Source organism: Siphateles boraxobius, unplaced genomic scaffold, assembly GCF_051911475.1.
Source record: "Siphateles boraxobius isolate OS27281-9 unplaced genomic scaffold, OSU_SipBor_1 20, whole genome shotgun sequence".
Classification (NCBI taxonomy): domain Eukaryota; kingdom Metazoa; phylum Chordata; class Actinopteri; order Cypriniformes; family Leuciscidae; genus Siphateles; species Siphateles boraxobius.
Genome location: NW_027508811.1, coordinates 9,663,636 through 9,678,275, shown reverse-complemented (window position 1 = coordinate 9,678,275; position 14,640 = coordinate 9,663,636). Strand labels below are relative to the sequence as shown.

General features: G+C 35.9%; 1 protein-coding gene across 1 annotated transcript; it reads right to left on the bottom strand.

Annotated features, from left to right (window-relative positions):
• Window positions 1–9: 9 nt before the first annotated feature.
• Window positions 10–14,637, bottom strand: rtf1 (RTF1 homolog, Paf1/RNA polymerase II complex component). The gene is made up of 18 exons (XM_077236631.1): window positions 14,490–14,637; window positions 12,541–12,651; window positions 9,500–9,650; window positions 9,209–9,413; window positions 7,441–7,558; window positions 7,240–7,351; window positions 6,799–6,940; window positions 5,944–6,121; window positions 5,701–5,783; window positions 5,530–5,617; window positions 5,210–5,317; window positions 5,040–5,117; window positions 4,821–4,942; window positions 4,080–4,137; window positions 3,914–3,991; window positions 3,717–3,815; window positions 3,518–3,632; window positions 10–1,060 (listed from the first exon to the last, which is right to left on the bottom strand). The coding sequence occupies exons 1-18, from the start codon at window positions 14,571–14,573 to the stop codon at window positions 954–956; spliced, it is 2,037 nt and encodes a 678-aa protein (XP_077092746.1). The 5' UTR covers window positions 14,574–14,637; the 3' UTR covers window positions 10–953.
• Window positions 14,638–14,640: the final 3 nt, after the last annotated feature.

The window sequence follows — 14,640 nt, the reverse complement described above, 5'->3', positions numbered from 1 at the left end:
ACACAGGGATTATGAAACAGTTCCTCCTTTATTCAGCAGCGCTCACTCAAGAGCGCTTATTTACAAGGCATGCCACAACTATACGAGAACTGACTAAAAGACTTCATCAATAATTAATGATCAATAACACTTACATCAGCTCTGAGGGAGACAGAGGGATGTGGAAGTAAAGGAGCAGTAAAAAAAAAAAAGATACATCAATTCTCAATGTTTCCTTGCCCATGGCAGACACGTTTATTTGGATCATTGTCTTACATGAAACAAACGTTTATCTTTAGGGAGTGTGATGACTGTCTAACTCTCCCTCTGATTGGCCAGCCCCTCAGCCTTTAAACCAGAAAGCGGAGTAAAGCAGGGCTGTCCTAACAACCCCATTACACATGGGTTGGGGTGAAGAAAAGCTTTCAAGAGTTTTCAAGAGAGTGAGGCAGACCCAATTACATTATTGACAAGTAAAAAAAACTTTCAAAAAACCCAAGATTTGTGTTGTCTTTTTTTAATAGTGTCCTTGGAGATAGTCAATCACAAGCTTGGATATAAAAGGGTTGTTTCTGTGAGGGAGAAAATAAGCTGCACACATTGGTACGAAAAGGAGAATCAGAGGTAATGCATTTCTGTTCTCACGCCGGCACACGCCGTAAATAATGCAGAGAAATTTTCACCTCTCAAAAAGTGACCCTTTGCAGGAAAAGACCTGAAAGTTTTCATTATTCATGAATATTTCCTCTTACAAACAGGTGAAACATTTACATACATACTCATACAGTCTCTGACACACTCAGCCTTAAAGGTACACACTTCTTCTTTCTCTTTATCACACACGCTCTCTCTCTCTCTCACACACACACACACACGCACAGTTTTCCAAACACACTCACACACACAGGGGTGGCCGCAGCTTTAGACCCCCTGGAACGGGTGTCCAATCATGCAGGGGTGGATAAAAACGTAGGTCAGATGAGTCCTCGTCTCTTCTTGTAGTCCTCCAGGTTGAGAGATCGACGTGGCGCCCCATCTTTAACAGGCAATGCATTTGAACTCACCGACAAAGATTTTGATTCTGTTGATGATTAAAATAAATAATAAATTAGTATAATAATGAACAATAAAATTGAAGATATCACATTATAGGATCAGATTCATATACACTACCATGCCAAAGTTTGGGATCAGTAAGATTATTTAATGCTTTTGAAAGAAGTCTCTAAGGCTGAATTTATTTGATCAAAATACAGTAAAATACTGATGTTGTGAAATATTATTACAATTTAAAATATACTTTTTAATACATTTTAAAAAAAGTAATTTATTCCTGTGATGGAACAGCATTTATTTAAAATAATAATCCTTTAACATTATAAAGGTCTTATACACACACACACACAAATTTTTCTTTTTTATTAGGTACACCTGTTCAACTGCTCGTTAACACAAATATCTAATCAGCCAATCACATGGCAGCAACTCAATGCATTTAGGCTATATTCAAGCTGTCAGTCCAAATCCAAATATTTGTGTATCTGATTAGAAAATAATCTAAATTGTTGACTGTCAACACTGTGTATGGCAACTGTTTGAATCTGATTTGTGTGTCCCGAGGTGCTCTTTCATTTTCCAGAATATCTGCATTGGTGTCTATGGCAATGACGTTGCGTTAAAAGGCATACGCCGAAAACAACAACAACAGCAGCAACGTTATCTTATTTACAACATGACAATAGCCGCCGCACTGGACTACTGTGTGTGAGGCAGTGGCAGAAACCTGGGAGACTGGCATGCGTGGCTTTATTCTGTGCCGTTGTCTCCACTGGTTTTCTATAAAGATGTCTGACATGTTTATGTTTAACGTGTCGTGAGTAAGCCACATAAACCAAAAATGCGTTTTCAAACCACATATAAAAATCAAAAACGGATGCGGAAAAAAATCCTGTGATTTTTTGCCATTCAAACTTGTTAAATATGATCGGATTCCAATTGGATATGGACAAAAATCACCTTTAGGCATCTAGACATGGTCAAGACGACCTGGTGAAGTTCAGACTGAGTATCATAATGGTGAAGAAAGGTGATTTAAGTGACTTTGAATGTGGCATGGTTGTTGGTGCCAGACGGGCTGGTCTGAGTATTTCAAAAAATGCTGATCAAGGCCTACTGATTTTCACGCTCAACCATCTCTAGGGTTTACAGAGAATGGTCTGAAAAAGAGATAATATCCAGTGATATCCACAGAATACCGGCAGTTCTGTGGGTAAAAATGCCTTGTTGATGCCAAAGGTCAGAGGAGAATGGCCAGACTGGTTTGAATTCAAACTGATAGAAAGTCAACAGTAACTCAAATAACCACATGTTACAACCGAAGAGCATCTCTGAACTCACAACACATCAAACCTTGAAGCAGACGGGCTACGGCAGCAGAAGACACACCGAGTGACACTCCTGTCAGAACAGGAAACTGAGGCCACAATTCACACGGGCTCACCAAAAATTTAATAATAGAAGATTGGAAAAATGTTGCCTGGTCTGATGAGTTTTAATTTCTACTGCAACATTCAGGTGGTAGGGAGGAAAACACTTAACGTGTAATTAAACGCGTTGCGTTCCTATGGGACTCATCTGCTTTTCTGTACATAGTATACATTATTAGTATGATGTTTACTGGGTTTGGTCTATTAATATCACCGTTTTAGTACATTAAGCCAGGCTAAGTGTTTTAGAATGTACTCAAAAAGGGGGTTCTCTTTTAAGTCTTGTGCTTGAACGGACAAATTCACACAAAAATGTTCAACATGCCCGTCTTTATGAGTATCCTAGCAGACATAGTCTGTTATGCCTTAAGTGAACTTCTACAGTCGAGAAAGACAATGCATATGTAACAGTATCAGTATTTTTGGATCTGTGCATTATGTCTTAAACTGCAGCCTGATATTCCAGCTGTCTGTGTTTTTAATGTTAATCAAACAAAATTCAAGGAAATCACTCACTGCTCTTGATTGAATAGCCTTTGTAACTATAATAAGGATTAATCTTTAATTTATACAGTCAAATATGCAATGTTATTTTACATTTGATTACTTTATTCAATTTCTGTACCTGAAAACTAATGTTAGACCAACCTGAAAAACACTGTTTATATTATTAGTATATTTTTTCTATTGTAATCATTTGTGCTGTTGCTTGTAGTTAGATTATTTGTTCTTATTTTTGTTCTTTATTTTTATTGGACAGTAGTCCTTTTTTCCCCTAAACATAGCACATACCGAACCGAAAGCGTGAACTTAAAAACCGTGATACAAACCGAACCGTGAGTAATTTGAACCATTACAAACCAACCCACTTCTTAACGGTAGTGTAAATTACACACTGCTTTCCAGTCGGGTGAAAACAGACGGCGACAGGGGTAACACACTGATCCGACAAAACCCAACAAATGTGTTTGTTGGCATTTGTCTGTGCAGTGTGAATTGGCTTCAAAACTAAACTAAAATAGTAATATAATTATTAGACATTAGACACTTACCAGCATTAGGAACCTGTAGGTCAATTTTGACATCAAAGTCGTGAACTTTGAAAAGGTCCTCTGAGAGGTCACTGTTTTGCTTGGTAATGTCTTTGTCTTTCTGGCTAGCTTGGCCCTGCACAATAAACAAGTTGAACAAGTGAATTCTGGGTCAAAACAGGCTCATGATGCTGTGGGCTTGTTTGTGAGAGTGTGTTACCTGTTTATTAGCCTGCTGGCTGTTGTCTTGGCCTGAGCCTGAACCGTATTTCTGGTTAAGATGAGCCAAAATAGCGGCATGAACTGAGGGATCTCTTGCCTTAAAAAAAAAAAAAAAAAATCAGTTTTTTAAAATGATCAAAAAGGATGAGAATAAAGGAAATGTAGAACAGCAAAGCTGACAGAAAGATGCCTCACATTGGACACCATAGTCGGTTTACACTGCCGTCTGGTGAATGGATCCATCTGCTGGTTCTTCGCGTTCTGACCCTCTGCCTGAAACAGACATTGTAGTTTCTAGAATATTCTTTAGGAGAGAAACAGCTCAATAAATTAATAAATAAATCCTGACTGCAACACCTACAACCAATGCCTTCTCAGACTCCACAATATTCCAACTCCGATTCCTCTGGTTAATATAGCTGGGGGGGGGGGAGAAAAAAATGATTATGAAGAGGAGGGGTTAGAGGGTTTGTGTGCGTGTACACTACTGTTCAAAAGATTGGGGATGAGTAAGATTTTTTAATACTTTTATTCAGCAAGAATGCATTATATTGAATAAAAGTGACCGTCAAGACATTTTAAGTTCTTAATTTATAAATAAATGCTGTTCCTTTGATCTCTCTATTAAAAAAATCCTGGACTGGAGTCTGGAGTTATGATGTTAAAAATTCAGCTTTTCCATCACAGAAATAAATTACATTTTAAAATATATTAAAAGTTATTTTAAATTGTAATTAGTGCTGTCAAATCAAGTAATCGCAATTAATCGATTCCAAAATAACATTTTGTGTTTATATTTGTGTATATAATTATATATATATTATATATGTGTGTGTGTGTGTATGTGTATATACACACACACACAATATATATAGAAATATATATAATATACACACATATTATATAAACACAAACTTTTATTTTAGAATTAATTAATCGCGATTACTTGAATTGCACTAATTGTAATATTTCACATCATTATTGTTTTTACTGCATTTTTTTATCAAATAATTTATTTCAAAAACACTAAAAACATCTTACAAACCCCAAACTATTGAGTGGTTGACTTGAGTAGTAGTAGTATTGAATGTGCGTTTCTGACCTGATAGCAGAGATATTTTTGGTTCTCTGTCGGTCAAGTGCTTCTGCCCTCTCCTCCAGCTCATTCAACTGATCTTGCAGTACTTTCGCCTTTTCTCCATCCCCACTCTCCTCAGCCATGGCCTGTACACACAAGTTATGCATGATCAGCATGAGAACAAGTAGGCACTTAAACAACACAAAGGGCATTTCTAGTTGTAGTACATCTAATAATTACAACCTTCTCTTTGAAAAGTTGTGTTTTCTTCATGGCGTAGTTTGGTGGCGCCTTTCGGAATCTGTCCTTCTCTTTGACAATCTGTCATTAAAAGTATTTCACATTAATACAATAAGTTGATAACTATCAGAATATCCTGTGGACATTCAGGAAATGAGATCAGTGGGACGTACATCCTCAATGTCTTTGTCATTAAATTTGTAGTTGACCGCCTCCTTGATGGACTGCTCTTTTTTGGAGATCTCATCTAGAGTAGGAAACTGCATTCCTGCTGACATCATCTATGGGGCAGCAACAAGGTTATTACTGGATATGCACATCCCATAATGCTACAGTGTGACAGCACTTCTACAATTAACCTAAAATTCAAATTAGTTTCCATAATAAATTTGCTTAATAGAGTAAATAAAAGTTTAAGTACAAATGAGACAAAAGAAAAAAGAATACATACTTCTACGTTTTTTTTAATGAACATTCCATATTTAAAACTCACCGCCTCCCTCCATTTCATGAATTCGCTTTCAGTGAACTCCTGATTGGACACAAACTCAAGTCTGAAGACGCGCATGTCATTTCCATGTCTGCAAACATGCAACACATTACACAAGTCATGGACGACAAAGAGATGAACGCAGATATAATCGGTTTTCCTGTGCAAACGTACCGGAGCTGAAGGCCTTTATTTGTTCGTGTGGACCCCAGCTGATAAACTTTAGCAGTCTCCACAACATCAGTGATTTCAGCCACCTACAGGATTTCATTTCAGAAATTGTCCATTTACAACTCTGTATGTTCCATGTGTTATCTTAAAATGTGTGTTTTCAGGTTGCAGTTGTTTGTGGTACCACAAAAGCTGAAAGATGTTTATTACGTGAATGGATGAGAAACGGTAACATTTTTCACTGACCCGATAAACAGGCTTGCTGCTGCTGTTTCCAATGCCAATTCGAACAAAACAACCAGTAACGGTTTTAGCAAAGAATGGCATGTGACACCAGCGCTCCAGTTTGTGCCGGGACAGTCGGATCCGATTCAGCTCGTCTGGTAATGACACTGGCTGGGACTTGGGCGGAGCCTCCTCTTTCCTGAAATACAGGTGCACAGCTGATAAACATGCTTATTACAAAGGGACACAACTGTCACACCATTTAAAAAATATATATAATAATAATAATAATAGAAAAAAAAATTCCAATACTGTTTTATAAATCTATAAACTTAAAATCTAGGAGTACTGTCTATAAATTATCAAATCTACATATAAATTTACATAATGTATACATGCACTAAATTAAAAGTTTGGGGTCGGTAAGATTTTAGTTAATACCTTTATTGCATTTAATTGATCAAAAGTGACAAGAAAAGTATGTATGATGTTACAAAAGATTTATATCTTAAATAAAAGTTACAAAATATTTATATCTTAAATAAATGCTGTTCTTTTGAACTTTCTATTTATCAAAGATTCCTGAAAAAAATGTATAACAACATTGATACGAATATGCTGAAAATTTAGTTTTGCAATCACAGGAATAAATTGCATGTTAAAATAATATTTAAATAGAAAACAGTTATTTTAAATTGTAATAATAATAATACATTTTTTATTTATTTTTAAATCTTACTGACCTCAAACTTTTGAATGGTAGTGTATGTCCAAGTAAAAATGTTAACTATTATGTAATCTAAATTAATTTTTAACTGATAATGTAACATTTTATCCAAAGGTTAATGTAAAGAAGGTAAATCATCTAATACTTACTCCTCCTCTTCATCAAAAGATGAAGACCTTGAGCTGCGGTCACTCTTTACTGAAGACTTGTCATCATCATCTTCCTCCTCCTCTTCATCATCTGAGTAGACCTCACTTGTCTTCAGCGGCTGCCTTTTGGAAAGGAGCTCAGCTGAAAGGTTGATAGTAATAGATCAGATACTGGCATGACTGGCAACAGAATGCTAATTTTCTGCACATTACAAGATATACCACTTATTGTTTTTTGTTTTTAAAAAAAAGTTAATAAAAGAAAATAAATGTTTTAAACATATGCTACATTGTAGTTCGATCACCCTGCATGTAAGTGGCATCCAGTTATAATCTAAGTAAATAAGGTTATTTAGGATTTTAATGATTAATTCCTATTTGAAATTCTGTCTGTTATTCAATATCTTCTGATTAACGACGAGAAAGTGATAAGAAAAGTACCAGTTCTGTTTTTCCTCTTCTCTCTTTCTGCTTTCAGCTCTTCCATGGCCTGTGACTTCTTGTCCAGCTTCTCATCTCTCTTGATCCGCCTCTCTTTGTTGTGGGACATTACCTGCATTTACAGAGAGAGGAAACACGTGTGTAAAACCATATTTGCGTTCCTATTTTAGAAAAGGCTTGTTGGCTATACAGTTTACTTACCACCTGAGTATCTGGGACCTGAGACAGTTTTCTCTTCTCTTGCTCCTCCTCCTGTTTCTTCTTCTTTTCTTCCTTTTCCTTCTTCTTCGCTGTCTTCAGTTTTTGCTTTATTTCAAACCTTATTGGGAGAAATAAACACTTATTGATAAGAAATTATTTGAAAAGTCATTAGCTAATGTATTTTTCCCCCCCGATAATTCAAATAAAGTTGAAATAAAATAAATACTTAAAAATGAGAAATGGAAACTAACAAATACATTTTGTACTAAAATGACGCATGTCTGCTAGAGACTGTGCGATTTCAGCAATCACATATAAGATCATTACAAATCACACTGTTCAACATGGATATAATAAGCTTGGGTACGACATGTTTGTAGAATGTACGATGATGACACCTAATGAATCATAGGCTACGGCGCAAGTTAGTATAGAAGCATAAAATGTCATCTGCATGCGCTAGTGGCAAACAAATAGAACAAGATAAATTGGCAATTGTCGTTTTCATGTGTGCTAAAAAAAAGAGAAGGAAGCGAAAGAGGAGAATATGGACGCGGTCATGGCTAGGGATAAGAGGCCAACTTGGCATGCCAATTTTGTAAATGGAGCTTTAGGCAAGTAGTTTTAAGTTTTAGCTATATGTCGCGTTGATCAATACGCCAATTCATGTTGCAATTTTATTGGCTAGTCAGTAGACGCATGTCCTAGCAGCAAACACACAGAGATGATCACAGAAATTGCCACGATTGGTCATTCGTTTGGGACAGCCCAAAATCATACAATGTGAACCGGGCATAAAACAAAAAATAAATTAAAGCTATATAAAAATATTTAAAGTGCTACAATAGATTTAAACAATACTAAAACAATAGATTTACATGCATCCAAGGTCAAAAAACACCAACCTTTCTTATAATATACATTGCATATCACCTTATTTCTCAAAGCGTTTTTGAGAATTGGCCAGATGGCCCAGTCTATTGTGATTGGTCTACCGCTTACACAGAGTGTCGAAAACAAAACGCCTAATTACAAAAGCTGAATTTTAGCTCCGGGGGCTTCCTTAGCATCTGATGAACAGTGATACAAATAGTAATAATGGTGTTGTTTTTTTCCCTATCAATTCTAGTGCGAGTCCTCATCCTTTTGAAGTGCATGTAAAGCGGACTCACAGCACAGAAATCAGTGTCTTCTTGACATGTTGACAACACAAACCAAACTCTTCCAGGCCTCAGCCACAACTAGTGATTGAGGGCGGGTCAAAGAACATATCATTCACAGGCAGCCAATGAAAACCATAGGCTGCCATTATGCAAATTTATGATGACTCATTTTGATAGTTCAGAATCCAAGTTCATGCCAGTTCAGATTATTTATTTTAGGAGATAATAACTTTATTTGTCGTGCACTTCGATCTTTGAAACTTTTAAGACCTTTTACATTAACAAAAAGCTATGTTAAACAATGCATGAAAGGCAATGTCTGAAAAAGCATAATAGAAGGCACTTTAAAAAAAATACTAAAGCCTAAACTAAAATAGCAAATAATTAAAACTAAAATTAGACTGAATACAACATTGAGAATATTGCAGTACATTAAGGCTCTTTTTATTAGCCCGTTATGATTCCTAGAAACCATGTATTTTGGTTATACATGGGCTATGTATAACCAATAACCAGGGCAATTTTCGCAGTTCCGCCTTTTCTTGCAAGTATAAACATATTTCAGACCATGGCCGCTCAGATCTGAGCTTTGAAACTCCTCTTACCTCCTCTTGAGCACTTCTCTCTTCTCTATACGGTTAAACAGCTCCTGTTCTCTCTCCTTTTCCGTCATCTGCTCCAAACGGGCCCTGTCCTCCTCATCCCCCATTAGATCATCTCCATAACCATCCCGGAAAACCTCATCCTCTGATGACGAGTCAGAATCTGAGCTGGAGGATGAGCTGTTACTGTCGGAGTCTGACACCTCACCTTATGAAACGTAAAGCAGGGATAAACAACTTTTGAAATGTACTTTCCCAGAAAACAGCATTAAAGAATCCAAACCGCTGCCTTACCCTCCTCTGGAGCCGAACTCTCTGCTGAGCTGTCTCCATTTGAGCTGCCGGATGAAGCCGCCTTGCCCTTTCTTTTCTTGACTGTGTTCTTCTTTTCAGGACCTTTGCTAGGTTTCCCCTTCTTTTTGGTTTTAGTGCCTCCAACAGTCCACTATTAGATCAATAGAACACATCGATAAGGAGTTTAATTTACAATCAACTTTTGACACGGACACTGAGGATTTCTTTCAGACCCAGGATACGCACACACTTAGTCACCTAATCAGACATAAGACACAACTGATTCAATGTATTTAGTATTGTAGTACGTTCTAAATGTCACTGTATATTTTGCCATCGAAATGATCAAGACTTAAAATGACAACTAGGCCTACACCTTTTTTTGTTCTGTTAGTAGATTTAAATAACCATAAAAATCAGCAGATTTCTGCAACCTTACTGCAGTGCATACGCTTGAAAAAATGTGCTTTTTCATTACACTCGCTTCTGATTTGCATTGAAAGTCTACATGAATTTGTAATCAATGAGAAAAATAAAATAGTGAAATTGAAATGTGTTTAACCTCAGGTTGTGGAACAAGTACACCCTCAATATCATCTCAACAAATCTCCAAGGTGGAACTTCTTTTTAAAATCTATCATTATTTACTATTGAAACCTTATAACATTATTACATTAATTACCAGAGAGAGTTGCAACAACAGTAGCAACACCTTAAAACAACACCAAAACTAATATTTGTCTACATTATTTTCTGTGGAATAACATGGAGTAACATAAACCACTCAGAATAAGACCAGAACAGTATATTGAACAGAATGGAAATGTAGCAATAGATTTTTGATTCTGTATTATAACGTACATCTGAGTGAAATTAATTATTAAAAAAATAAATAAATGAGTGAGTAGGTTCAAGTCCTCGGTTGTTGTTTGGATGGAGCCGGATCTGAATGCAAACTGCAAGTTTACATAGGGCAGGTTTAAGCGGACTCAACTATAAGAGAAGTCCAGCATACGTCACGAGATTTATGACATTTTGATACAATTTCTTTTGACTTCAAAATTTATTAAAAAATATATATATATTAAAATGCACATGATGATTAAAAGTGCATTCTCACTGTATGATACTCATTAACTGATTTGGCAGATATCCTGAACATTTACTTGCAGTAACGAATACAATACAACTGTGATGGTAATTTGCTTGGTTCCTGTGATGTGAAAATTACATCGGCTAAAGAAGGCCCGATGAGAGGAGTAGGATCAACTTTACTCACAAATCTCTGATCTTCAATGTTCTGAATGATATTTCTAGACTAGTGTTGTGGGGCGATATACTCCATAACATAGTCATATCACCAGCCTGTGAGAACCCAGATACACGATTTTATCAAGCGCGGCGGGTGGGGGGTGAAATAGTTTACCATCTGATCATTAATTTACTTATTTATTTACTAATTTGTTTAACAAAGTTTTATTATTGAGGGAAAATGATAACCATTGTCTAACCTTTTGTGAGCACAGAGGGAGTTGGTGATAAAGAAAAAATGTCATGTTGCATAGAAGTATTTAACCCAAAAGCTGAGCTCAGGCAATTTGCAAACTGTGCATGAGAGTTATACCGGTGAAGGACTCTCAAACCACAGTCAAATATTAACTGAAAGTGAAAGCAAAAACTGACTGAGCTATTGGCTACTTTACTGCATTAAACAAATTTCATTAAACAAATTTTGTTCTTTATTAAGTCTGTGTTTGAAGCTGCTTTTTTTCATCAATGACTGATTATTTTGCTGTGTTCGGACCTAAAGATTTATTATATCATTTTAGTAATAATATTATTAATAATAATAATAATAATCTGTAATTGTATTTGTATTAGCACATTTAAACATTTTAATGACAAAATAGCACTATGGAAACAAAAATGCCATGGCTTAAACAATAACTGTATAAATAATGCGTTTCTTTTTCAACAAGCACTTTTGACAATTTGCGAATAGAACACCTTTGATGAGGGATGTAGTTTTGTAGTCTGTTTTAAAAACATTTTCATTGAGGAGGTCTTAATCCTCAAACGCAAGTCATTTTCGCAACTGTGGTTATGCAGTTAAGTGTTATGAAATTATGGAAGGCAAATTAATTGTAGGCCCAAATATTAATTTGATAATAAAAGCCTGATGATAATAATAAATAATAATAATTTTATACATTAATGGGAAAATGAGCCAATTATCTTGATATCGTCAAAGGGATCGGCTATTTGCGATATCTCTATCAGCACAACCCTATTCTAGACGGTTCAAACAAATGTTTGCAGGGTTTTTCCTGCATTGAAAAAAAAACGTCAGCTGCCAAAATAATTCTTTGTCCCCGCCAAAGATTAATTTGATCATTTATTGTGATTAATTCTGCCATTCTGTAGTACCGATACCCACTGATAGCTGAATGCTTTAAAATGCTCCTGTGAGTGTTTGTGTTCTGTGAAGAGCGTCAAGGGTTTTTAGTATCTACAATGAACGCATCGTGAACGCAATATGTAATCAGATGTGTTAAAGTTAGACAAAATCCGCTCAACATTTCTCAAAACCATGGCTGAGTTGTTCAGCACGAGTTCTGCACACTCGTGAATACGTTCATTATGTCAAATGGCCTTTGTAGTATGAAATAGTGTAAATGCAAAATAATAGAGCTACCACTTTTTCTAAGTAATGTGATACTTAGTTATTCTTTTTATTACAAACTTTTCAATCAGTCACCCACACTCAGTGATATAAACACAGACTTTTTAGATAGAATTTTATAAGCACTTCATTTTATCATCTGTCCTGACAGTGATTTTTTTGTTTTTTTGTTTCAATAATAAATAGGATAGATTAATATTGCAAACAGTTTTTTTGGGGGGATTTATTATCAGTGATGGGATGTGTCTGTGGATGACCGTGTTCATCCGCCTCCACCAAAGACCATGTTTGACCCAGGAAAAAGCCTGAATATCCAAAAAAGTCAGTTGCAACCTTTAGTAACTGAAAAGCACCATACCTCATCATCACTGTCTGATGTCTCTGAGTCCGTGGAGGCTGCAGGTTTACTAACAGGCTCTTCCTGTTCATCAGAATCCACGCGCTTTCTTTTGGCAAGAGACAGCAGCTCCTGCAAAAAGCAGAGGAAGATTGACAGCTAGGACTTTCCCAAGTAAAATTCCTTGTACTTCGTGAAGAAAGAAGGTGAATCCCCTCTTTGTTGTTCATTGAAAACCAGAAGAAAACGTGCAGGCTGTCATAATGTCCACAAAATTCTACTTTATGTTTGAAGCCTGCAGGGAAGGTGTGGCAGCAGAAATAAGGCTACATATGCCATTTATGAATACGTTTTAAAGCAGAAAAAGCAGTTTTTCTTTCTGTTTAATGAACCCAAATAGTGAGTGATCTATAAGCTTGCCAGTCAGGGTGTCAGCTTATGTGCTGCTTATTTAATCCTGAAGTACAAAAAGACATTACAGACTTTGGGATAGTTGTAACCCAACACTCCCAATGCTCTAGTAACAACCACCATATGGGTAAACAGGGTCTAATCATCTCAAAGCACAGACAGATGTCAAACTCCACTGAGAATGGGGATTTAAGTCCAAATATGACCTGCATTTGAGCATAATTATGTTATTGTACTCATTTCATCTGTTAGTATTAATTAAAATTTCAGCATAGCATATGCACGCAAGACAAAAAAAACATTTCTGTATAGTAATATAGTGTCAGTAATCACACTGCTGATAGTGTTTGTGTTGAGCTCTGTTTAGCTGCTAGCTGGCTAGCTCTGAAATTTGTCAACAACATCGAAATGAAAACAAGTGCACAGGTTGAAATGCAGTGTAGTATGGAGTACTGCCTATAGGTGGCATATCATGGTTCAAATTCATATGATCGCCAAGCAAGAGTTTTCAAACTGGGGGCTAAGGGAGGCCAGAACATCTGCGTAAATTTATAATGAAACAATAACGGTAAAACATTATTTTAAATTTTAATACCATTAAATTATTTAAATAACTAAATTAAAATAAATTAAAATGAGAATAATACTAAAAACAACTAAATAAAAAATTAATAAAAAAGAATAAATTAAATTTAAAAAATAAATAAATAGTAACAGTACAGTCCTAGTTAGTAGAAAAAATGTAATATAACTTAAAATAAACTAAATGTTTTCCAAATAATATTTTAGACAATTTTATAATATTTCTTTTCACTTAATATATTAAGTCTTTATACAAGCAACTATGACGCCCTTTACATTTTAGTCCCTTACACAAGGGTGGTCATATATAGAAGTCCATGGAACCTTAAAGATTGAAAACCTTGCTGTAAAGCAAATTAAAATTAAAAATAATCTAAAACTGAATATTTGTAAAAAATAAATCACCATTAAAGTTTAATGTATTCAAGCATTTCTTTTACAATTCAAACTTTAAACCTGTAAATAACGTTTTATAAAAAATATCTTTCTTTTACATAAGCTCTTTTGACAAACAGTAAAATGTATTCCTTGAATAGTTCTCCATATTCTTATTTTGATGCATCATGTGACTTTCAGCAGTCCAATCAGAAACTGCTTTCAGAACGTGTTTGTGAAGAGTCTGTCCGCTCTAGTCTCTCTTCATATTTCTACGGCTACAACCGAAATAGAAGTTTAGCCGCGGCGCAGTGACGTCATAAAACAGAAAAGGTTCTAAACGCACGCGCCTACATTTGTAAAGCCGAAATAGCCGCGTGCTGCAGGTGACAATAAAAAGCACGTAAAATATAAAAAATTCCAGGTGTTACTGTCTTAAAACCAACACGACGGCCCCATATAGGCCTCTGCTAACCAGCTAGCTTTCCTACATCACTTAGCATGGGACTTCAACACACACATACAGTTCTGACACCTTAATGCCTTATATATCGGTAAACAGCGAGGTTTTTGGATCACATTCACGTGAATGATATTCCTACCTGATCCAAATTATCATCGCTTGCACTATCCTCCGAGTCAGAGTCAATCACGACCCGACCTTTCCGTTTCTTTACATTCACCATGGTTAGCTGCCTGGCTCCCCTGTGTGTGTGTGTTTAAACAGCAGCGCCGCACTCCTCCACACAAAGG

Excerpts from the sequence above, each read along its gene's own strand:
- rtf1 (XM_077236631.1), bottom strand. The coding sequence starts at position 14,573 with ATGGTGAATGTAAAGAAACGGAAAGGTCGGGTCGTGATTGACTCTGAC. Across the intron at positions 7,352-7,440 it reads AGGTCCCAGATACTCAGGTG|GTAATGTCCCACAACAAAGA; the intron begins GTAAGTAAACTG and ends CTGTAAATGCAG. Across the intron at positions 6,941-7,239 it reads GAAGAGGAAAAACAGAACTG|CTGAGCTCCTTTCCAAAAGG; the intron begins GTACTTTTCTTA and ends TCAACCTTTCAG.